Source organism: Poecilia reticulata, chromosome 22, assembly GCF_904066995.2.
Source record: "Poecilia reticulata chromosome 22, P_reticulata-male-v2, whole genome shotgun sequence".
NCBI classification, from domain to species: Eukaryota; Metazoa; Chordata; class Actinopteri; order Cyprinodontiformes; family Poeciliidae; genus Poecilia; species Poecilia reticulata.
The window spans coordinates 7,492,659-7,517,478 of NC_088851.1; the positions used below are offsets into that span (position 1 = coordinate 7,492,659).

The window sequence follows — 24,820 nt, forward strand, 5'->3', positions numbered from 1 at the left end:
TTTAATGCAACTCTGACAAAAAGTATGAAGCATGCTTATGGAAAGTAATTTGCAAACTTAACCCCTAGCCCTTTGTATTGTAATGCGGTATGCTGATATACAGCAATTCTAAATGAAGACTCATGCTTTAAATTTTTTAGCTTTACTTTGCCAATACTTATGGTGAAGTTCAAAGGAATCTATTCATGTTTATGCAGCTGGAAACATTTTTGTTTGATTCTTTGTGCTGTTCAACACAGCTCCGTTCAACTCAAAATACCACTATGTAATATAATATGTAGGAATCCCAATATACTAATGAAATAGTCAAGGCAATACCTACCAAACATTGATCATTGGGATTAAATAAAACCTAAGTATAAGCTTAAAAAATGTCATGAACTAAACTATAATAAACAAAACTACTATCACAATTACATACCCACGGTAGACGCACACACATTTTTGGCATCAAAGGAACAAAAAACTGCTGGTCTGCCATTTTTAGAAGTACTTTTTGTAATATCACTGGCCAAATTACGAAAAAAAAAATGTTGGAAGTATCTTTGTTTTCTTCAGCTCTGATGTGAAATCTATACATTTGGTGACATAAATACATATCTTTACTCGGTTGTGTTTTTATTGTCTTATGTTAGCCATTTATTTGTCTTCTAGAGCTACACTTTGCTATATTCTGTTTTTGTTCACGTAAAGAAACGTAAGACTCCAGTAGTCACGTGATACGTAAAAAAAAAAAATGGAATGGGCGGGAAGCTAGTGGACGCCTCGTGCGTGCAGCAGCTCTCGACCCGCCCTGAGCGGACACGTCAGCGGGAACACGCAGCGACTGACAGATTGTGCGCCCAGGGTAGCGGTTTGTTGATAGTCGAGGTCGCTGAACTTTGCCTCGCTGGATGGTGTGTGTCCATTTGCATGTCCCGCAGCGTGTCGCCCCGCCGCCTTGTCTCGCAGGAGTTTTTTTTTTGTTTTTGTTTAGTTTTTTTCCTGTAAGGAATTGTCAAGTCAAACCAAGGTGAGAGAGGGGCTTGTGTTGTGCCACTGCCGTTGCACAATGCTCGCTGCTCTGCATGCGCTCTGAGCTGAGACGACGTGTTGAGAAAAGCTTCTGGTGGTGAGTGGAAGTTGTGGCTCTTTTGTTTGCCCAGTCAGCTCTGAAATCCATATTCTCCATCTCTATCATGTCTGGTTTTCTTTTTGAGCTTACACAAAAGCATGTTTTTTTTTTGTTGTTGCTGTTTTAAACCTTCCTCTTTTATTCCTGCTTGTGTTTACATTGTTTAGCTAAAGCGTGGTATTGGTGGTTGGTTGTGGTGTATTTACAGAATGGCTGCTTAAAAACAAACACACTGATGGGCTTGCTCACCAAACCTTCTCTTTAGATTTTTGTTTGTGTTTTTTTCTGTGCAGGTCACTGTAGGGTAACATCATGACAGGGGACGCAGTGGTTTTGAGGGGTCTGAGCTGGATAAAGCAGGCAGCTAGCAGAGGCAGCCTGAGCAGCCCCAACAACCACAGGCTGGTAAGCATCCATCCCACCATCAGATCACCAGAGGTGGGCAGTGAGCTGTAATTTGTCCCAGGATGCAGCTGCAGAGTGGGGTCATGTTTCTTCCATGAATGCATTTCTCCACAGGATGCACTTTGGTGCCGTTCTCTGAGTAAAACAATATACACGAATATATGTAAAAGGCTGACATGTGCATTGATTTATGCACAAGAATGCTATTGTTAGAGATGCACCGATCCGATATTAATATCCGTATCGGTTTCGATATTGGTGGCATTGTGCCTGATCCGTTCGGTTTAATTCTATCCGTTGTTTTCTGAGTGTTTTTATTATTTATTTTGCATTATGTTTGATGGACTTTCTGAACCATTTGAAAGAATTCACAGTTTATGTTTTTACATGTTTGGCAAAGTTGGTCAACCTTTTGTTTTTGTCAGTTTCTTTAGTATTGATTTTACACCGACTGAACAAATTAAAGTTGAGTTTTAACATGTTTGACGAAGCTTGTGAAGTTTTTGGTGTATCACAGTGCAGAGCTATCAGATAAATGTGTCTGTCTATAAAAGAAGAAATTGTTTTAAGATGATTTTGTGCCGTTTTTCTGTATTGGATTGGTATCGGTCGATACTAGATCTCAGATATCGGTATCAGAAGTTTAAAAAAGTGGATTGGTGCGTCCCTACCTCTTCATTTTCTGTTTGCTCCAAAACTACTCCATCCAAAACCTGCAGCTCGGGTTTTTTGCTTCTGTGTGTCGGAGTCTGACCTTGATGATAACAAAAACTCGTTAGGAGAAACCTGATTGGTGCGTCTTGCATTGTAACTTTGAATAACTGTTATGGATTTTCTTCAAGCGTGCTTCATGTTTATATTTCACATGCAGCTGCATGTAAGCCTGCAGAGACGGTGCTTTGCCTTAGCTGACGTTGAACAGCTACCATTGTCTCTTATTCTGTGTAGTAGCTTTTGTATTTGCTATACTTTGCAAACCTGATGGGGGCCCAGGTTGGAAATTCATTGTGTCGACCCCACTGCGTTTCCCCCAGGGCTTCAAAAGCTGATTTTGATTTCAGTTTTGCTAGAGTTGTATTTTTGTACCTAGAATGTCCAGGGTTTTTTTAATTAATTTATTTTTATCTCTAAAGCATTCAATGACGTGCTTTTTTGATGACTCAAAACCTATTTTTTATTTGGCCATAAATAAAGATAAATTGAAATGCATGGATGATGTTATTATCTAACCAAACAAAAAAGAAAAAGACAAAAAGGCGAGTTTTTCCTGATATATCATAATTACTTCATTTTAGTACCAGAGAGACCAGAGCAACCCCACAGCATGATGACACCTCCACCGGGTTTTACTGTAAAAACAACACGCTTTTTGTTTGGTAGTTTAATTTTTACACATATGAACCCTGGATTCCTAAAGTGTTAAATTTTAACTCCCTTCACTGGACAGGTCACTGGTTTGTCACAAGACCAACATCCAACCATTCACAAGCACACACACACACACACACACACACACGCACACACTTATAATTAAGAATTTCCAGTTAATTTCCAGTTAACCTAACCCAACGCTTGCCTGGAGAAAACCCAGACATACACAACGAGATGCAAATGGTTGAGATTTGAACCCAGCAGCACTAACCACTGGTCTGCAGTGAACTTTAGTTTTTTGGGGGGTTTTTTGTAAACGTCTCTTCTCAGAAGCCTTTGTTACAGACATTTTGTATCTTGTTTTGTTTCCATTCGTCAGTCTTCATGTCCACCTCAGGTTTGCCTGAACAGCTTCACGTGGTTCGCGCTGCAGTGGGCGGTATGTGCCCAAACAAACACTTCAGTTTCGTTTCGGTTGCTATGAGATGCTTATGTCTCGATGACCTTGAGTAAAAATATCACAGTTTCTGACACTTGTAACTAAAAAAAAGCAGAAGATGATCTGATTGGTTTTTTTTCTAACAAAAAAGCAACAGCAATTCCTACTGATGTTGAAATAACATAGTGAGTATTAAAGTTATCTGTCTATTCCATAGATAACTGCGTTTTTGTTTTTTACTGTTTCAATTTTAATACCTAGACTTTAAATGAAACAAATATCTTTTTTTTTTCTTTTTTTTTTTTTTTGAAGATTACATTTTTGGGAAATCTGGATATTTTTTTTCCCACCAATATTTCCATAGTTATGACTGATTGTTTGACTGGCGTGTTTTACATTTTCTATTTATGTAGATTTTCAATTCAGGTCAACTGTACGGTGGAACATTAGTGTCATGCTTTTTTTTTCTTGATTACAAGAATAAAGTAGTAATGAATGAAGTTGTAATTTCATGAGAACTCCAACAAGTAAATGAAATGAAGAATGCTGAGCATCCTGTGAAGTTATACTTTGGTATCAGTTTTACAGATAGCAGATAATTATTTTAACACATAAGTATCAAATTATCATCAGCAGGACTTTGAGATGATTGAGCAACTAAAAGCTTTTTTTCCCTCATTAAAATGAATTTTTCTAGGATGTTCTGGTAAAAATGTGTGTTTATTTTGCGAATATTACGATTGTATTCTCATAATTAAGCAAAAAATCTCAACCTCAGTGCTCCGTTGTACAACTCACAGAAGGGATGATTGAAATAAAAACCATTTATTAGAGATGTGCCAATCAGGTTTTTTCTTGCCAATACCGATACCGATCACCCATGAGGGCCGATCACCGATACGATCACATAATAATTTTTTTTAATATCATAAACACTACCGGTTACATTATGTGGAAAAAGGAACCATGAATTCACCTTAATTTAGACAAAAACTTGTTTTTAATAACATTTTCCAAGAAGAAAACTAAACAAAACAGGCATTCTGCAAATTGTACTGCTATCAGTAAAACTATCTTTAACAGACTGAAAACATATGAAGGCTCTGAAGAGGCTAAATAATACAAAGAGCCAAAATTAAACCTCTCAACATTGCCAAAAAAAATTCAAGTATAAAACTTAACATTCAAAGGCAAATACAGGTTCCATTACAATAAACAATCCAGAGTTACTGAATGAAAACTTCGTGATAGCATGGCGGCTAGCGGATTACTGCTAGTTCTGATTGACTGTTTCTGACTGAGCGGAGTAATTATGCAGAGCAGGGAGGAGATCGATTATGTTTTTAGAGATTATCTGTCTCATGTTAGGACAGCAAAAGTTTTAATACGTATGTAAAATGTATTTTTTTTAGATTAGATGCTGCAGCTTTAAGCAGAGGTTCGGTGTGAGAGTCACTACCAGGTGGAGCAGAAGTAGCGCTCTGTCTGTAGCGCGTAGCAGCGGTTCAACAGTGAGAGCAGAACCAGCGTCTTTCATTGCACCTCGAAGACTTAAATAATTTTGCGGGTTATTTGTTTAGCTTTCTGACCGTCATGCTAATCCGGGTGAGTGTTTGTAGCTGTGCGCTGCTTTACCTGCTATCTGATCCTCCATATGTCTTTTTTGCTGCAGTGAGCCTCGATGTAGCCAAACTCCGTCAAGAATGGCATTGATTTTATGTCGTATTAGCTTCTTGTGTTGATGCATTTTGACGTGCTTCAATTTTCCGCCGCAACACGCAATCTTCCCCATTCACTCAGTGCGTTAAGATTTGTTGCTGCGCGTTTGCGCAGAGTGAAGTAAAGAGGAGACCAGCTGCACAGGCAGGCTGCGAAATGAGATGCAGGTGATCGGTATAGGCAACAAGAGCCAATGATCGCCGATCACGCACCTTTTCACGAAAATCGGCCGATTATGATCGGTGACCGATCGATCGGCACACCTCTACCATTTATAGTCTAGAAAATAGAAAAAGCAAGTGGAAAAAAATAGATCAAAATTGGATCTGGAATATATATAAAAAAAGAGATTTTATTTTTAAATCCTGAAATTTAAAAAAATTATGAGACAGCTACGTTTCTCTTTATAGATGATTCGTTTCAGCAAGCTGACCAGCAGCGCGCAACAACATTTGGGGGAGGGAAATCGTCAGTGTCACGTTAATAAAGCAAACAATAGCTAGCTAAACATCTACTTTATCTATTCTGCTATACAAGTCCTTAAAGAACCGCCGGACCACAACCTCACTTTCCTTCATCATTAATTGTCTAATTTTCTGAGTGGACGGCGTTCCTGAGTGCAGTCATGTGCCGCAGCTTCCTCTCTCCTGTTCTTCTTCGACAGACGTTCAACAAGCAGATGGACTGCAGCGTCCTCAGAGCCTCGCCGGCTCAATTCCTCAGATACTCCACCGTGGGGTCGTACCTCAGCTCCTGCTTGGCCGGAGGGCTGAGCAACACTCACGGGGCCTGCGGCGGAAGACCCGGTGCTGGACACACCAGGTACCGCAGGAGCTGGTCGGGTCAGCTGTACACTGGACACACGCGGCTCTTTAACCAGGACAACTCCACAGTGGGGCGGCTGACGGCGGAGGACATTGAAAAAGCAAGAAGCGTCAAGAAAACCGAAGCGAAGCAGTATAAACAAGCGGTACTGTGTCTTTAAAAGACAGTAAATAATGCCGGGTTTTAAGGATTGAAGAGCTGATGAATACAAGAAGTAAAAAAAAGTTATTTTGTTTTAAGTTTTGTCCTCTTTTTGTTCAGCTGAGTGAAAACGCTCGGGAGAGGAAAGTGCCGGTCACACGGATAGGAAGGCTGGTCAATTTTGGAAGTAAGTGTTTTTATGTATTCTTTTTATGCAAGAGATTTGTGGCTGATTTCCAATAATTTTGTTTTTAAAATCAGTGTGTATTTCCTAGAAAATTATGGGTATTTACCTTAATAACATTTCCAGAAATGCTGCCAAATCCAAATTGTTAAATTAGAAGAAAAAAGCTGAGCAACTTTGCAGTACTTCACTCTGGCTTCCTGCTATCTATTGTGATTGTTTATGGATTATTTTGAAAATTTGACTAAACGTCTCCAAGACGGACCAAACTGAAATCGCATTACTTGACCATCAAGATGGCCAACAACCTCCAAATCCTAATCCTCAAATTTAGGTCTTAAAAATATTTTTTTTTTATAGAAGATGCCCCAAAATAACATTTAGAAATCTTTAAAATTTGTTGCTTCTTCCATCAAAAATTGCTTTAATTTTTAAGTTGTTTTTTTTACATATTTTTTTTATGAATCTTGACCTTTTATGAATCTTGTCGGTACCGAAGGTGACTGGCAGGGCGTGAAACCGTACCGCCGACTCGGCCTTTCATCCGTATCTTTGAGCCACGTTTGTCCCCAAGAATGTGCTGTGCAGCCGGTGTGAGATCACCGGGCAGCTCAGCTCTCTGTCTGGGTATCACAGCGCAGGACGGTTAATCACCGTTTTCACGTTTTCTTCTTTGACCCTGCAAATTATTCACTCTCCTTTTGTGCTTTTTTTTTCATGTTTTCATTTCCCAAAACAAGTTTAGTGACTCAGAAATAAATTAAAAAAAAAAGAACACTGTAATAATCCTTAGCGAAAAAAAATTAAGCAAGTAGATTGTGCAATCTTCCTCCGCAGCTGCAAAGAATAACAGGTTGGTTTGCAGGAGATCATCAAGAGTAAATTTGTTATGAAAGTTCAAACCTCAGCTACCAGAAAGCCAGAGTGTTTAGTTTTGTTTCATTGAGGTGTGAACAGAACAAAGTTTCATTATAGATTCAGTAGAGAGTGAACTCGTCAGCAGTTTTTTTTTTTTGCTGACTCGCTCCCTCACAAGTATGGAAGTTCAGGCTATCAGCAGCTGAGGGAAAAGTTTCCGGGACGTGCCGGCAGTCCGGCTAATTTAAAAAACACCTCTGGTTTTCTCTTGGCCTCAGTTTCACCCCCTCCGGTTTGAGAAACCCCGTTATCGCCTCCGTCATCAAAGACCAACTCGCTCCTGTCGGACTTCCAGGCTGCTGATCTCGACCTCCGTTCTCGCCGAGCATCGCCTCTGTTTGATCCTCGCGGTTTCTCTCTGCAGGTCTGGCGGTCGGACTCGGCATCGGAGCGATCGCGGACATGGCTAAAAAGAGTTTCAAGCTCAAACAACCAGGTAACAGTAAGTAAAGTGATGTTTAGTTTGTCGCTCAGTCGGCCTGGTGGAGCTGCTGCTGATCTGACATAGCAGGAGTTTAGTTTGAGTCGACTTATCAGTGAGCAGCACCAGGCCAGATAAGCACTGAGACGAGCTCTGGGTTGAGAATTGGACTTCGGTTTGTGTCGACGATAGACGTGTGGGGAATCCTGCTCCTGGATTTTCTGTTGTTCTGCTTAAAATCTTAACGAACCAAAAAGCAAAGCATCTCCACAGCATACTGCTGCCACCACTGTGTGCAGTAGGGGCCATGTCTTTTCACTTAAGTTCTTAAATGAATCTTTTCAGAACAGCTGTGATATACAGGTGGACTCTGTTTACATGTCGGCTGCACTTAATTTTATTTCATTCTGTCAAGATTGGGGCAGCTATTGACATGCGATGTAAATAAAATACTCTAAAATTTGTGCCAAAATGTGGAAAAGTTCAACAGGTGTCAATATTTATCGTAAGACTTTAAAGAACAGAGTCTGACCTCTGCTTTACTGAGGGTCAATGAGCCACTCGACAAAACCCGACAACAGGACGTTCTTTGCAGCACCATACAGGGACAATCAGACAGCTGATGTGTTCTGAAATGTGCTCATTTTTGTATTTTTTTAAAATGTCTTTTTCAAAGGGAACAAAAAGGCCGTCCTGGACTCGAATCCCTTCCTCTCTGAGGCAAATGCTGAAAGAATTGTTCGGACACTTTGCAAAGTTCGAGGAGCGGCTTTGAAAATGGGCCAAATGCTCAGCATTCAAGGTGAGGCAAAATAGTTTCCTTTCTGTAAGCTACATTTCCTGCAAAACTCAAAATGATTTCTTTATTGATGCTACTTGAGCTGCTGCACAATATGAATCCTTATGAGGCTGCGTGTAAACAAAGCTTTGGTAAACCAACATTCTGGATTCCTTCAGCAGCGCTGAAAATAACCCGCTGAACGTACAGAGCGCCATTCCAGCTGAGCTGTTAGCCGTTGCAGGCAGCGGCATACGCCGACTCCGAGGTCGGTTGTGTTCACACCGCACGCTTACATTAGGCTGCTGTTTTAGCTCTCGTGCTTTTTGCCCGTGCCGCTGTCAAGTATTTGTCATGTGAGCTCAGTGACTGAAGCGTTTGTTGTGTGTAACATAAATCCCCTGTTTTCTGAAAGATAAACCCCTCCTGCAGCCGGTCGAAATCCCGCATGGACAGTCGCCAGCGTTTGTTTTGAAGGCGTTTTCTGAAACGGCCATTTTCTCGCTATCAGGTTTCAACTTGTTCCGTTTGCTGTAGTTGGGAAACAACCATTTAAGTAAGAAAGATTTAAAGGGGGGGTTATGTTAAGCATGTGGTTGTATTATATTCCTACTTCTGCAGCTTCTGTTTATGTTTTTATTTGCGAATGTACATTTTGGTCAACTCACGTTTCATTTTTCAGGAGACTGCCTTGACTTGTTTTATGGATTTTAAAGTATTCTGTGATGCGACCTTTGAACTGCTGAGGCTACGGACTGTATCTGCTGATTGCTCTATTTCCAGCTCAAAGACCTGCAACGGATCATACTTACTCTGATCCGTGGCTTCTATGTTATAAAAAAATAAAAAATAAAAATGTTGATTGATAACTAATCTAAATAGAAGGCATGTTCTTCTTGACAGCTTAATGAGATGTGTGTGTCTGGGTTTGGTCAAAATACCACAGGGTCCCTGTAATAGCACCCTCATGTCTCTAGAATGTTCTTTTTGTGGTCCACACTCTCTCCTGTGCTGTCAAAACAAAGTGACGGTTGGTGCTTTTTACAGTCACTAGAAAAGAAAACAAAATTTATCCTCTAACCAAAGAAAGAGTGAACTTTTCTTCTTTTGCCCAGCTGAACAGCACTGCTTTCCAAATAAGTTTAGAGTTCATAGAAGCTACAGTTAGCTTAAGCCTGTAGCGACATAAAGCTAATAGCTGTTTCTGTTAGCTTGAGGTCAGTCTTTTCCACTGTGTGCAGCAAATTCTCACTTAATATCAAAATACATTTCTGAGTTCATAGAGCAGTGACGAAAATGTAAATATTTGCTAAATGTAGCAAAAGCTACATTTCCTTAGCTGTTAGGTAAATGAAGCTAAAAATCTAGCTAGTAGCTGTGTGAGGTTTCCGTTAGCTTTGCCTAAATGTAGCTTTTTTCAAACAAATAAGACAAAAGTTGCGTCTAATACTTGGTTATATCTTTTGAGGTATAAAAATAATGGTGTTAGCCTGTTAGCTAAAACTTTTATTGCATCAGGCAGCAAACGAACTTACACAAGGACTGGGATTATCTTGCTTATGTTTGTTTTCTGGTTTTTCTCCATCAGACGACGCCTTTATCAATCCTGAGCTGGCTAAGATTTTCGAGCGGGTCCGACAGAGCGCAGACTTCATGCCCACTAAACAGATGATGGTACAATAATTTCAATTACCAGTACAGAAAAAAATATTTAGCTTCCAGTTTCTTCAATACAGCTTCGTTTTTTTTGTTTTCCTCATCTACCTCCAGAAAATCATCACTAACGATCTGGGCCCGAACTGGAGGGACAGCCTGGAGTACTTCGAAGAGAAGCCGTTTGCGGCCGCTTCCATCGGTCAGGTTCACTTCGGGAGGCTGAAGGACGGCAGAGAGGTGGCCATGAAGATTCAGGTGAGCGCGGTGTTTACGCAGGCGCGAATTATCCGAGCACATCGTGTCCGCGTTCTGCAAACTGATGCCCAAATGTTCCGCCAGTACCCGGGAATCGCCAAGAGCATAAAGAGCGACGTGAATAACATCATGACTGCACTGAGTTTAAGCAACGCTCTGCCTGAAGGTAACATTGTTGGAGGGTTTGTTTTTTTATTATCGCCTGTAAGATAACAGCTGCTATTGTGTGCAGGCGGTCACGCCTGATAATACCTGTGTGCCAACCGAGAACACCTTGCCATGTTTAACACCCCCCATCCCCGTTTTTCACCTCAAATTCACAGGTTTGTTTCCAGAACATCTTATTGAGGTCATGAGTCGTGAGCTAGCTTGGGAGTGTGATTACATAAGGGAGGCAAACTGTGCCAGAAAGTTTCAGTAAGTCCTTTGCTTTTTTTCTTTTTTTTCTGGAAGCTATTATATGTTTATGTTGATCTTTTAGAAGTTAATTAAATGACAGTCAAAGTATTTCTGATTCAGCTTCTCATATTACATTTTGTGTTTTATACTTGCTTGAATTTTAATAACTGGGAGATATTTTTTATCTGTTGTGCAGAAAAGAGCAAATCATCAGTTAAATCTGTTTATAATCTTGATTTATAATTATCTTAAATTACAACAAAAAAAAACGTGAGGTAGTGAGACTGATTATGAGTTAAAGCAAGGGTTTTAGAGATAACTTTTGATAAAAGAAAAAAAATATTAGGTCTGAAAAATAGATTCCCATTTATAAGCAAAGTTTTTCATTCATCTTAATGTTGGAGTAACTAGAAACTCAATAGCAAATCTTAAAGCCCATATAAGAAAAATAATCAACTGGGTGGCTAACTGGGTAGCATTTATTTTTTCATGTCATGTTGAGTTTGTGTAAAGTTTTGGCTCTTTTAAAGCTTCATATGCTCTGATAGTAAAACCTTGACATCCCTCCAGGTACAGTAAGTCAAAGTTCAAACGTCGCCTCTGACTTTCAGTCCGTCTTTGACATCTGAATCTGAAACAGTTTGTAGTTTTGAAACGGAAATTGTCTGCCAGAGTAGTTTCTGTTGTTTCCCTTTTATTGAACTTAACCTGAACATCTGCAGGGTTGAAAAGTGAAACTCCTGAAGCCTTGCGCTGTAGAAACTGGCTTTCGCTTCTCTCTTTCCCCTTCATGTTTTCCAGCATCCCTGGCTGCAGCCTGCAGAGCTGAATGCTGCGTTCAGTGACAAACGGTTAATTTCCCAAGAGCTTGAGTTGATTTACGCTGGGAGTTAAGCAGAGGAAAAGGCTGATAATTTCATCAAAGTAAAAAAAAAAAAAAATACAAAGTAGTATTTTAAAAATGCCACTGATAGCCTTGAGCCTGACATGCCGAGGTCTGTCTTTATTGGACAAAAGCAGAGCAAGTTTCACATTAGGACGGCTGCTCAGCAGACGAGAGTCAACACTGAGGTATTTCTCTGCAGACAGAGAGAAACCTCCCTGGGGAGTTTGGTGCAGCCTTACAGCTGGGTCAACTGTCAGCTCTGGGTTCGACCACAAACAGCTCACCGATTAAAACCATTTACAGTCGAGAGCATTTGTTGGAATCGGCCCAATCTTTGCGTCCTCTTATATTTGACCTTGCGCGCCTCTCTCTGCGTGGCAGGCAGCTGCTGAAGGATCACCCGTTTTTCCACGTGCCCGATGTGATCGACGAGCTCAGCAGGGAGCGGGTCCTCACCACGACGTTGGTGTCCGGTTTCCCGCTGGACAAGGCCACAGACCTTCCTCAGGAGCTCAGGAATGAGGTACGCCTCGGAGAATTCGGGGCACGCCGGGCCGAGTCGACGCCGGTGGTGCATCGATGCGTCGGTCCTTGTTGAAGACCGGGTTTGATCCACAAACACGGCCTTTGACTTTTATTTCCCCACATTTTTCTTTTCACAGCATAACCGCAAACTTTCATTTTCTTTTTTCTTCTTTTTTACTTTCACATTAAAACGGAGCACAAAATACTTTTATAAATGCTCAGTAAACGCAAAATGACACCTGGATTTTAGAATAAAGATGGCGACACATCATGTCTTCCACAGAATCCTTCAAGGACTTCCTGCAGCACCAAACCTGTGGAAGAACATGGCTGCAACCAACGATTAATTTAGTAATCGAATATTCTGACAATTAATCGATTGATCGTTAAAAAATTTGACACTTTATACAGATTTTTGATTTAACCATGTAAGCTTATTTCGTACAATATTCAAAATATATTGAAATACAAATCAACAAATAATTCAATTAATTTTATAAAATAAAAATATTGTAGGCAATAAAATTGTCATTTTCTTATTTAAAAAAGCTTCATTATTTGTAGCAAAGGATGCATCTGCAGATATAAAAACATTTCTAACATCAACATGTGAAAAGCTTTGCTGTTTGTGCTTAACATCAACACAGCGTATTGCTCATCTGGTGATTATTTTTTGGATTAATCAACTAATAACTGAATAGAAAAAATGTGCTTAATATGAGATTTATTTTTATTTGTTTTTTGCAGAATTTGAACCAGTTGAAGCTAAAAACTATGCTGCTTTAAGAGTTTTTTGGGTAGAAAATATTGACAAAGATTTTTTTTTCTTTTATCTTAAATCCAAAATGTATGTATTTTTTTTTGTAAATTTTTGTCTTAATTACTGATATTTGTCTCTATACTCCAGTTAACAATTAATCAATTACTAAATTAGTTGACGATTATTTCATAATCGATCCTTTACGATTCATCGCTATAATCTGTTTAATCGTGGAACCTTTTACGTGGAAAATCCCAATGTGGTTAATGTTGTCCTTATGAGTAGCAGATGTTATTATACAATATGTAGCATTAGTATTAATATAACTCCTAATAGCTGCTTGTTTCCACTCCCCAGATCGGTCAGCAGATCCTGATTTTATGCCTCAGGGAGCTGTTTGAGTTCAGATTCATGCAGACCGATCCAAACTGGTCCAACTTCTTCTACGACCCACAGATCCATAAGGTTGGTCAACCCGAGTGTGGCTGGTGTAAGACGTCTTCCCGTCTCGGCGGTGAGTGACGGGTCGTCTCGTTTCCCTGTTTTCAGGTCGCGCTGTTGGACTTTGGAGCTACAAGAGGATTTGACAAGAAATTCACCGACATGTACATCGAGGTAAGAGGTGTGGGAATCAAACTTTTACTTTTCACTGCTGCTGTACAGTGGGTCAAATAAGCAAAAATGAAAAAGAAACAACAAATCTGGCCTCTGTGCACTTCTTTATTAATATGATTTTTTTCACAAAATAAAACCACATTTGGTTCCAGAGGAGTTTGTTATCCTGCAGTAAAATAACATCTTCAAAAATGCACTGTGTGTTATAACACTTTGTGCTGAAAACCTGAATTTGTATCATTTGATAATATTTGGGTTTAAAGCTTACTGTTCACTGTTTACTAGCAGGAGAGTGTCTTAGTAGTCCATGAACTGCCTGATAAATAATAAAGACTTCTCCATGTTTGCGGCTCCAGGTTCATATTTAGTCCTTTCTTCTTTGTCGAAAGAAAAAAAAAGAAGCGCTACACTTTGCGAGCAAATGCAATATTTATGGTTATAGTGAGACAGATTTTCTGTACACAGGCACACAGCTGGGAAAGCCCTGAGCGTTTAAAATTTCCTTCTGGCTTTATGTGTTGATCAGGAGGACAGCACATCCCTTTGTGTGGATGTGAATCCTCTAGAATAAAAACAGTCGTCCTTCTGTGGGAGGTGGATGGTCTCGTCTTAGCCTTAAAGGAGCACACAGCTCAAGACGCAAAACAAAAACAAATCCTTTGTCACTTATTCAGTTCAGTCAAAAACTCGTAGTAAAAACAGAATGCAGGGGAAGTGTTTCTGTTTTCTTGGAATAACGTTTAAAAAAGTCACATCAGTTGCATCTGTAACAGGAAGTTGAAACGTTTTCGGTTCAGTTTATTTATATGGCAAAACATTTACAGCGAGGAAATGGGTTCAGTGTATCGTAGAGGGCCAAAAGTGGCACCATAAGAGTCAGGTTTTAAAAATAATAATGAAAAGGAAAACCTTCAATAATTGCCTTAATAAATCGGTTATTTCAAAGTACTTTCTGTATTTTTTACATGGTTTGGCTAGTCAGGAGAGACTCATGGGTTTTTCTTCACCCCCTTGTCACGATGACACATTTTTGACAAAACAAAGTTGTCTTTCAGAGCAGGTTCATCTTTTTACCTGCATTTCCTGAATTGGATCATTTCCAAGTAGCTTGTGCATTTTCCATACAGTTGTGTGTTTTTCCATGTGAGCTGTGTAAATGTTTGTTTTTATCGATCTGTGCAGCACTTTGAGCTGCTTTTAGTATGAAGGGTGCTTTATAAATACAATTGATTGATTGATAATCCAACTTGTAGTCAGGAATATACGGCAGCTGAATGATTAAATGTGTAAATTGTTCATCTGGAATTAAATGTCACAATTTGTTGATTATTTTGTAGTCCTGTGAATTGATCTGCACCCAGTAATGTGAGTGGGTGGGACTAACACGGCTACGGACGAGGAGATTGGTCCGCAGCTCTACTGCTGTTCAGGTTAGCCAATCAGAAGTCAGGGTCTGTTTGAGGAGCCGTAGAGTTTCATGACTTTACCACAGGAAGAATGAAATAATAATTTAAGCAATTATATATATATATATATGATATGAATTTCTTTAGATGCAGTTCCAGAGTCGGTTGATAATAAAATCCCAATTTGTTGGAAGTTGTGTAGCTAGAATCTTTTTTTTTTTTTTTACTTTTTTTTTTATTTCCATTAATCCAACCTTCATGTTTGGGTCATTTTTTGCCTTCAGATCATTAATGCAGCTGCGGATCAGAACCGAGAAGGCGTCCTGCTCCGATCCAGAGACATGAAGTTCCTCACAGGATATGAGACAAAGGTGAGAAACTCTTATTTAACTATAAGAGGCTTTAATTAAGTTGCTTTGCAAAACGTCTCTTTGTTGCAAGGACAAAAAAAAAAAAAGCTACAGCGTCTCGAACGTCCAATCAGAAGCAGGAAGCTGCTCTAAGAAGCTCTGGTTGTTTTTCACCAACAATCAGCTGAACTTCCTGCTGTCTGGATTTTGGGTTTATTTTTTTAAGCATTTCAAATTTGGATTTCAAATAATTTTGAGATTTACTTTAGTACAACAATTGTTTCATTGTAATAGTAATCAGTGGCCCAATATGAAATTCAGTTGGGGGATCTTGCTGTCGTTTTTTCCCTCCCTCTCGGTCCCGATGTGTATTTGTGGCGATGTTGCCGTGTCATTTGTGTTTCTGGTGATTTATCAGGCTGACAAAGAGCTTTTCTTCTTCGTCTGGTTCTAATTATCAGGGCTGTGCATTTAGAGGACCTCCAGTTTAATAGTTTCCAGAAGCCTTCAGGCCGAAGCCAAACATATCAAAAAAAAAAAAAAAGCTCACTGCATTATATAGAAGCTATACGTTTTATTGGCTAGAGAAACAATCTATATAGCACTTGGAGAACTTCTTCATCTTTTACAAAAAATGATTTGTAAAACATATGTTTAGCACATCTGTCACAGCTTGTAGCCAAGCATTACCTCATAATAACATGTACTTATGCGTCTATTTGGGATTTCAAGGCATTTTGAAGTGAATTTGTATGCGAGAAATTTAACTCCTAGAGTGTTGGTGGTGAATTATCGGTAATTTTATGTCTGCTATCCCTCAGTGTTGGCCATGAAAGTCATTTTCGTTTAGAGCTATTTAAAAATGTCTGTCTTTGCATAAACTGCTTAAAACCACATCATTGGCTATTCGGGGCTAAACACAAAGAGGATTCTTCTTTTGATGATATACAGATAATTACAGATATTACAAATAATGAAAACCCAAAATTTTATGTCTTAAAAAAATTGGGAATTGGGATGTAGTGAAATCGATAAATCTTGGAGACTCCTGGTGTCGCACCCTAATCAGCTAATTAACTCAAAACCCCTGCAAAGGTTTCCTGAGCCTCTAACCGGGTCTCTCTGTCTGACCAGGCAGCAACTCCATGGAAATGAACGCAATTTGTTTAAATTGATTTTACGTAATATTCTAATTTTCAGAATTTGGGGATTTTCATAATCTGTAAACCATAATCATCAAGGTTACAAGAAAGTAATGGCTTGAAATACTTTCATTCAGTGTGACCTATATATTTAGAAATGAATGATAAGACTCCAAATAAAAGGCTTATTTGACTAATGAAAATAATGTATTTTAGTTTATTTTTAACTTATAAAGCTGCGTTGGAGCAGCAATAATTTTGACATCCCATCTCGATACTTACTTTTTTTTTTTTTTACTCCTCCACATTGAACCTGAAAACTCGACTCGCTCTTTATAAAACAACTCAGCTGCGCAAACCAATTGTCGGCAGGTTTTCCAAGTTTCCGATCGTGGCTCCTGCTGTTAAATCACCAGGTTTGTGCTCATGTTCCCGGCTAAAGTAAAAACTAATCAGATGACTTGTTTCTGGAAACTGGGCCAGAGTGAGTCAGAAGGTTCCTTCAGCAGAGTGTAGCAGTTCGTCTGGCACCAGTCCGTTAGTCTTGTGGAAACTGAGTCGAATTCTAAAAGACACAAAACGTGACCAGCTAGCACCACATAAACCAGCTGCTAGACACCATTTCCTATTTTCATTCCTTTTTAAGCCAGTTCTCCGTCCTCATTAAACCTTTTATCTTCCTCTGAGAATCTTTGGTTTCCTCACCAGTCGTCTTTTACTTCATGAGCTTCACAAGTCTGATTTTGGCCTGGGGGGTCGTGTGGGGGCCCCATCTGTTCCTCTTGTAGGGGGGGGGGGGATTGTTTTACACCTCTGGGTACGATTAAGCCTCAGCTCAAAGGGAGCGACCAGTCAGACCAATCCAACGTTGTTCCCTCCCGAACGTTAACTCAGCCTCCGCTCTTCCTCTCTCGCAGTCGATGGAGAACGCCCACGTGGACGCCGTGATGATCCTCGGCGAGGCCTTCAGCTCCCAGGAGCCGTTCGACTTCGGCGAGCAGAGCACCACGGAGCGCATCCACAGGCTCATCCCCTTGATGCTGCGGGAGCGCCTGACGCCGCCGCCGGAGGAGACCTACTCCCTCCACAGGAAGATGGGCGGCTCCTTCCTCATCTGCTCCAAGCTGAAAGCCAGGATCTCCTGCAAGAACATGTTCCAGGAGGCGTACAGGAACTACTGGAAGGACGGACGCCCCCAATCTGAACAGTGAAGACTTGTGTTCCATCGGGATTATCTTGAATTATTAGCTTATTTTTTTGTATCATGTTGGAACAATTGGGGAGGGGGGCAAGTTTCCTTTTTATTCTTTTGCAACTGTTACATGGTGGGGGGAAAAAAAACTGAACAAAATGTATGTCCAATAGCAGCTATAGTTGTCTTAATCGAGTGTTTGTTTTGACTATAGGGACTAACGCCATCTTTAATCTCCATAAGGATTGAATAGTTTGTACATGTCCTTTAAGCCAATCTGATGTTTGTACTGTATGACCTCTGTATTATGTGTCTTGAGGGACTACACTCCACCTGATCTGAACAGTTATAGAGAATAAACTAATTATCATGATGAAAAAGCACGACACAACCCCCCCACCCCAAGTATACCAAAAAAATATGCACGGCGACACCTGATCGATTAAGATCTTTAGCCTTTTATTGTGGCAAACCCAGTGTTTGAATTGTTCTGCTATATCTGAGGAAAAGCAGCAGAGATGTGTAAATCTCAAACAAATATTTTATGTACATTTAAAAAACTCTCCTTAGCCCTAAGGTAAGAATATAAAGTTGATTTCTGCGGTGCCTTATGGTTGAGTGAGTGGAACTCACCGTTTTCTTTTTATACCGAGTCCTGAGGGTTTTCTCAGCTGCTGCCTCCTCATAGTGGGTTTGTTTACGCCCGCCATGATGGTGGAAAGAATCACTTGTTCTTTAACAGAAACGCTCCTGAACAGTCGGTCAATAATGCTTCGTTTCGCTTATATTTTCCCTTCGGTCTTCCTCTTTCTGCACCCCGCCCCTGACTCACTTGCAGAATATAAAAAAGGAAGTAGTATTTCTGTCTGAATGTCGCTTTAACATGTTTTAATGCATTGCAGATGTTTCATTTAACCCTTCAGAGTCCAGCAGACATGTTCAGCTCTTTGTCACATTCCTGCTTTTTTCTGAAGAGTTTCACCACGAATACAGCCGTTACCTCCCACGAGATCTCAGTGAAAAGTGTGAATACTTTTGTAGTTTTCATTTTTAATAAATACGCAAAATGTTTACATTTGTTTTCATCGAGTATTGAATTATTTAAAAATATTGCAGAGAGGAAAAAAAACAGGAAGTTTGCGTATGAATTTGAAGAGAAGATATCAGGTGAAGCTGGAGTGAAAGCTGAGCCGAACGTTACAAGCCAGCAAAGCTTCGCTACATCAAGTTTCTCTAGCCAATGCTTTATTCTGCCTTTCCTGCCTCCTTTTTTCAAACAGCAGGATCTGACCCTGCGTGGATTATTAAAAAGTGGGGAGCTGCACCAGGTCTCAACGACGCCGTCTTTCGGCTGTGGAGAGGGAAGGGCATTGGTGTGATAGGTGACCTATATATTAGTGGAACTTTTGCATCTTTTGCGCAGTTATGTTCTGAATATCATCTTCTCCCGTCAATTTTTTTCCGTTATCTGCAGGTTCGGGACTGCGTTAGGAAAAATGTAGTGGATTTTAGAACTTTAAAGAAACATGAAACCCTGGAGGAAATAAATAAATTTGATCCTATCAATCAAGGGGCAGTGTCATACTTCTATAAGATCTTTAATAGCTTACCTGTAGACACAACCAGGATAAAGAAAGCATGGGAGGATGAGTTAGCGCAGCAGTTATCTGATGAAGTATGGGAGGAGTGTTTGAAAAGTATACAAGACTGCTCAGTCAATGCTAGACACAATCTCATACAGTTCAAAACAATACATAGACTCCATTATTCGAGGGAGAAACTGAGCACTTTCTTTACAAGCGTGTCTCCAATTTGTAATCGTTGTCAGGCTGCTATTGCTAACTTGACACACTCCTTCTGGTCATGTGTTCAGCTTCGCTCACTTTGGGAGAAAATTTTTCACTTTTTTTCCGACAGCTTTTGGAAAACAATGGGACCCAGAACCACTTATTGCCATCATCGGGTTCTCCGGTGCTATGCAACTAGCCACTAAATATGAGAAAATTGCTGTCTTGTTTGGTGCAGTGATTGCTAAAAGGTTGATTTTGAGATTTTGGAAAAAGGACTCTGTGCCCACATTTGATCTATGGTTGGGGGAACTAGCAAATACTCTGCATCTGGAAAGACTGAGATATTGCAATGAAGATAGAGTCGGTGTGTTTGAGAAAATATGGGGCCCTGTACTAAAATTCCTTCAAAGAAAGACTGTTAATGACATTGTTTAGCAGCGTGTATAACAGTCTTTTTTTTGTATGCTTATTGAATGATTTGGATCAATTTGTGGTGTATTCATCATATTGTCTTGACTAAGTGTTTTCTGATGTGCCGATTTGGTGCGGGTGGGGGATGGGTGGAAATCTGATCTGTTATGTTAATGTTTGTATGTCAATTTGAATTTTTATTCAATAAGAAAAAAAAAAAAAAAAAGTGGGGAGCACACCTTAAAAGAGGCCCTACATAATATAATCTACTTTTTTATAACTCCGATGTGAATTGGCATCGTTAACTGGATCGTCTCGACGCATTGACCGTGTTCTCTATGGAGAAGAATGATGCCAAAACCAACCCTGACTTCAGTCATTCAGAAATTTGCTTCAGAAGGGAAAATGTATGTACAAAAAGTGGCATACAGTATGACAATCTTCCTTAGGTTTTTTTCATTCATGTAAATATACTGATGTGATATATTAGTAGGTAGATTTTGGAGTTATTGCCTCTCCTTTGAGAAAACCCATCTGGTTATTGTACAAATTTAGTAAACATTGGCTACAATCTCATTTATGTTGATTGAAATTGATTGTCCCTCTACAAATAAAGTGCAAAACCAATTGAAAGCTTAAGCCCAATGCTTACAAAAGTGTTGTCCAGGTAACCAACCAATTTAAATAAGCTTTACTAACTCTACAAAGAAGATTGATTTAAAACACATTAGCCAAATGTTAACAGGGGACATATTTATTCACTTATTGTCACATTTGAGCCAACAATAAACTCAAACAAAAAAAATCCTTTAATTTCATCCTGGAATAATAATGATTGACATTCATTTCCATGGTGTTTGGGTGAAAACTTTATGCGTACTCCAAATAACGGACGCAGCTTTTGGCATAAGGACAGCCACAATAGTCTTTCCACTTTTTAAAACCAGCTGCAGTTGGGTGCCAAAGAGGGAGCAGCCAATCAGAATCATCTTTCAGATGAAGTCTTGCATCGCTCCACTTGGATTGTGATGCTGGAGAAACCAAACTTGGAACGAAGGAGCTTCGTTGCCTTCCTGAGGATGATCTGTGAATCCGCATCTTCATCTGTGAAGACAGACATTTTGTTGACTACGGTGAAGCTGGTTCCTTAAACACCTTTGTGGCGTGTTTTAGGTCTATCCACCTATAGTGATGTGTGCGGAAAGCAGAGAGTGGTCCATGTTGAGGCTCCATGTGTGCAAACCGTTGACAGCTTTGACTTTTCCCACGGACAGCAGCTGCTCCCTAACGGAGCCGACGCCCTGAGGAGCGCCTAAACAAGACCAACACACGGGCAGAAAGACGGCGCGGCGCCTGCTGTCAATAAGCTCCAGTCAGCAGCAACACGCGCGGAGCAAAGCGTTTACCTTCCATCAGTATCCTGAACACTTCCTTTGAGACGGGAAGCGTCGTCCCGACGACGACGACGGAGAACAGAAAGGTGCAAATGGGATCTGCCACTTTATACTCAGGCTGTCGGCGAGAAAGTACATTAGCTGAGGTCAACAATAAAGCACTAAAAGGCTGCTAACGTACTCATGTAAATCTTTTTATTCACATAACCACAAACTTGAGTTATGTAATTTGCTGTGGCAGCATGTTAGCTATGTTAATTCTGATTTGTTCTTTTTTTTTTTTTTGCTTGCACGTTTAGATAAGTATTCCCTTCGGTTTTGGATGATGTGCACAAATAGTTTTTTTCCCCTCTTTCTGTAACCCTGGCAGCAAGGAATTGTTTTTACAACCAGGAGCAGCTAATTAGCGTCTCAAAAGCTCAAATCTTAAAGAATACAAAATACTATACAAAAGAATTCAAAATGCACAGGTACTTCATATTGCGTTTTTTGATTGGTTTGGGCCAATACCAAGTCGATACAGTGACAGTTTTACTGATGTTGATGCTGTATCGGCAAACTTCCGACTTTTAGGTTTTTTTTGTAGTTTTTCGTTTGATTTAATTTTTTCTATCCAAGGACAGAATTTGGGCTGATTTTACAAGTTTCTACAGAACATGTTAATACCTTATTGGCATAACTTGTGTGCACATTTCTTTCCTAAATAAAGTGAAAAAGATTGTCCTTTGATAGAAAATCAAAACTGTTTTGAGGTAGATCAGAGACATTACAAAAACAAACAAAAATTTCAAGAGGGAATCTAAAACTTAAGAATATATCTGATACCAACTTGATATTTATCGGCATTTTATATCGATCCGCCCTCTTCCATTTAACCAACTATGGCAAAAATAGTCTATCAAAGTTAAGCGTCTGTTTTTCAAATTCAATGAAATACGTTGGTGTTTGTGGTGGCAAAATGTAGGAAACGAGATAGAAATACTTTTTCCAAACCACTGTAAAATACACAGCAGATCTCCAGTCAAAGTGAAGTTATGAATCAGACGCTGTGAGCTGAGAGGACACGTCTGGGCATGTTACTCTGCTCTGGGATTTTACTGAAACTCACCCAGAAGTGGATGATGCTAGCAGCCAGGAGGACGCCAACACTCTGCAGCAGGTCACCCAACACATGGACGAAGGCCGCCTTCACGCTCGCGTTGCTGTGGCAACGACCCCGAGTCCGTTTGTCCCTCTGCGCTATGGGGACCCCGTGGTTGTGGCCATGTGAGGCGCCAGACTGATGAAGAATCAGAACCATCCTGCGTGAGTTAAAGGTCCGTATTAGTTACAGGGTTTGCACACTTTTCCCTGTTGATTCAAACATTTTCAAGCTCCTCCAGATTCTCCACACTTAAAAAAAGTTTCAATTCATTGTTATTCATCTATTACTGTTATTAATAATGTCTTACATTCTTCAGTAGCGACAAATTAAAATATAACATTTATGTTTGGAAATGTCTCTCACACATCCTACACACTTGACCTACACAGATCAATAAGTTATTGAGCCATTAGGAAAAATAAATATTACATAGAAACAATCCTAACAAAATCAGGATAAAATAAATAATGTTCCTGCGCACATAAAATGCTAAAGCACAAGATACAAAAATAGTTGCAAGAAAAAAAAATCTCTAAAGAATGTCACCAAGTTTTCTAGCAGTTCACAAATAGGAATTATTTTTGGTAATTCAAACCGACATAAAGCAAGTAAAGTTTAGTCAGCTTTAACTTAAGACTTTTGAATGTCTGTTCGAAATAAATAAATAAATGAAATGGAATGAATGAATGAATGAACCGTCCATGAAAATACCTGGTTTCAACTGTAAATAACATTTGACAAATTTAGGCTTTTTAATCAAATGCTAGATTGCACTTCATTACAAAACTGTGCAAACTGAACAACCAGCACTTTCAAGGATTTCAAGCACCTGTGTGAACCCTGAGCTTAAGAACAGGGTTCGTTTGGCTAAAAATCACACGGCTCACTCACAGGACATTGACGACCACGGCACAGGCCGAGGTCACGAGCATGATCTGACCGTCGATGTCGTAGTCTCCCTCAGCGATCCTCTGCACGGCTGAGAAGACCAGAACCACCGTCACGGCCCAGACCGACACGATGGAGAGGAACATCCCCAGAATCTCTGCACAGCCAAACAGCCGAGTCTTTAAATGTGTGAAAGTCAAGATGCTACTGAACATCGGAAATAGCCTAATGCTTTTAGAAAATCCAATTCGAGGAAGTTATTTTCAACAATTTATTTTTGCTTTACTGTCATTTAAAATTGATCAGTTTCTATGGTAAGAGTAGCAACCTGGCGTATAAATTTAACCTCACACAGATTTGCCTCGTTCTGTTAGCCACTGGTAACCAGACTTAACTAGGTCAGATGAGACTCCTTGATTTTTTTTTTTTTTTTTTTTTTAAAAGCATGATTACGAGGAAACTTGTGATGTTAGGAGTTTGTTTCGCTTCCAACAAGAATCAGCAGATTTGAAGTGCCGCATTGTTCGGACTATAAACTGCTACTTTCCCCCCACGCTTTGAGCCCAGTGCGGCTTTTCTGTGAATTTTCCTTCAACCACCAGAGGGCGCTTTAGCAGGAAGTGAATCATTGGAAGTCAAAATTGAAAATAAAAGAAGAAAGTGCCGTTTTTCATTTAGAACAAGCACACGCTAGCAGCAGGCATGACGGAGAAATGTCTTCAAACTCACAGCCCCTCATCATGGAAACCACACGCAGAAAGTTCATTTGATGCCGCTTTTGAAGGCCATCGATCTGGGAGTACAGATCGATAGCTGCTGCCAGTAAGCTCGTGAACGAATCCATGGTTGGAGACGCAGGGCTGCGTCCTTAATTGCAGCTTTTGCCATATAAATCTGGCAGCTCTCGCTCAGTCCCACCTGCTCGGTGCCAGCCGAAAGTCATGGTTTGAGTTTGAGGCCTGGACGAAACCTCCAGGGAGAAGATGCTGATCACGATGCTGCCGAAGTCCGTCAGAAGATGAGCCGCGTCCGTCATGATGGCCAAACTGTGAGCCACGTATCCGCCTGGAGGATCAAAAAAAAAAAAAAAAAAAAAAAAGCATCTTATTGTTTTTATTTCAGCTCAAACCTGATATTTTTTCCCCTTTTTTTTTTTTAAAACACGATAAGATCCTAGAGATAAATTTAGCGTGTTCTTTCAACAGAATTCATAGAAAAAAATAAAAACAAAAAAAAGAGCCACAGGAAATTAACTTGCATCTCACCGATCGCCTCTCCGGTCATAAAAACGAGGCTGACTGCGCAGGCGACGAGGAGCTTCCTTCTGGCCACAAGTCTCGTCATATTTTCAGACTTTAACACGTCGCCCAACTCCTGCTCCACGCTGCAGGCATCTTCACCGAGCTCCGAATCGGAATCCCTAATCCCCGTAGGACTCGACCTGCCAGGTAACACAACATTTCAGATATTTCAGTCGAGACTAGAGAAGCAAACCATGCTGAAAGGCTGAGACCAGACGGTTACAGGCACCTTGTGAGAGGCTCCAGGTAAGTCTCAACGAGGAGCTGCGATTCCGAGTCAGACGGCGAGTCCATACTTTCAGCTGTTTTTGCATTAGAGGTGGAAGTAAACCTTGAAAACCTGCCACCTGTTCTAACACGAGTTATCTGGCGAGGGTGGAGCGCTACAGGA

At 40.1% G+C, this 24,820-nt stretch overlaps 2 protein-coding genes across 4 annotated transcripts; one reads left to right on the forward strand and one right to left on the reverse strand.

Annotated features, from left to right (window-relative positions):
• The first annotated feature begins 738 nt into the window (after nt 1-738).
• Nucleotides 739-18,574, forward strand: coq8ab (coenzyme Q8A, genome duplicate b). 2 transcript variants are annotated; one of them, XM_008399025.3, is made up of 15 exons: nt 739-1,111; nt 1,408-1,519; nt 5,713-6,018; nt 6,135-6,201; nt 7,481-7,552; nt 8,214-8,339; nt 9,904-9,989; nt 10,086-10,226; nt 10,311-10,392; nt 10,550-10,643; nt 11,893-12,034; nt 13,154-13,261; nt 13,346-13,411; nt 15,102-15,188; nt 17,227-18,574. In XM_008399025.3, the coding sequence occupies exons 2-15, from the start codon at nt 1,427-1,429 to the stop codon at nt 17,518-17,520; spliced, it is 1,764 nt and encodes a 587-aa protein (XP_008397247.1). In that variant the 5' UTR covers nt 739-1,111; nt 1,408-1,426; the 3' UTR covers nt 17,521-18,574. The 2 variants fall into 2 exon arrangements, with proteins under 2 accessions (XP_008397247.1, XP_008397248.1); XM_008399026.3 differs by having other exon boundaries at nt 739-1,012.
• A 1,864-nt stretch (nt 18,575-20,438) lies between these two features.
• On the reverse strand, nt 20,439-24,789 carry LOC103458336 (proton-coupled zinc antiporter SLC30A2-like). Of its 2 annotated transcripts, XM_008399027.3 has the most exons (8): nt 24,659-24,789; nt 24,394-24,569; nt 24,047-24,193; nt 23,132-23,285; nt 22,205-22,397; nt 21,109-21,214; nt 20,886-21,014; nt 20,439-20,806 (listed from the first exon to the last, which is right to left on the reverse strand). In XM_008399027.3, the coding sequence occupies exons 1-8, from the start codon at nt 24,721-24,723 to the stop codon at nt 20,688-20,690; spliced, it is 1,089 nt and encodes a 362-aa protein (XP_008397249.1). In that variant the 5' UTR covers nt 24,724-24,789; the 3' UTR covers nt 20,439-20,687. The 2 variants fall into 2 exon arrangements, with proteins under 2 accessions (XP_008397249.1, XP_017157936.1); XM_017302447.2 differs by lacking the exons at nt 20,886-21,014; nt 21,109-21,214.
• Between the last annotated feature and the right edge of the window lie 31 nt (nt 24,790-24,820).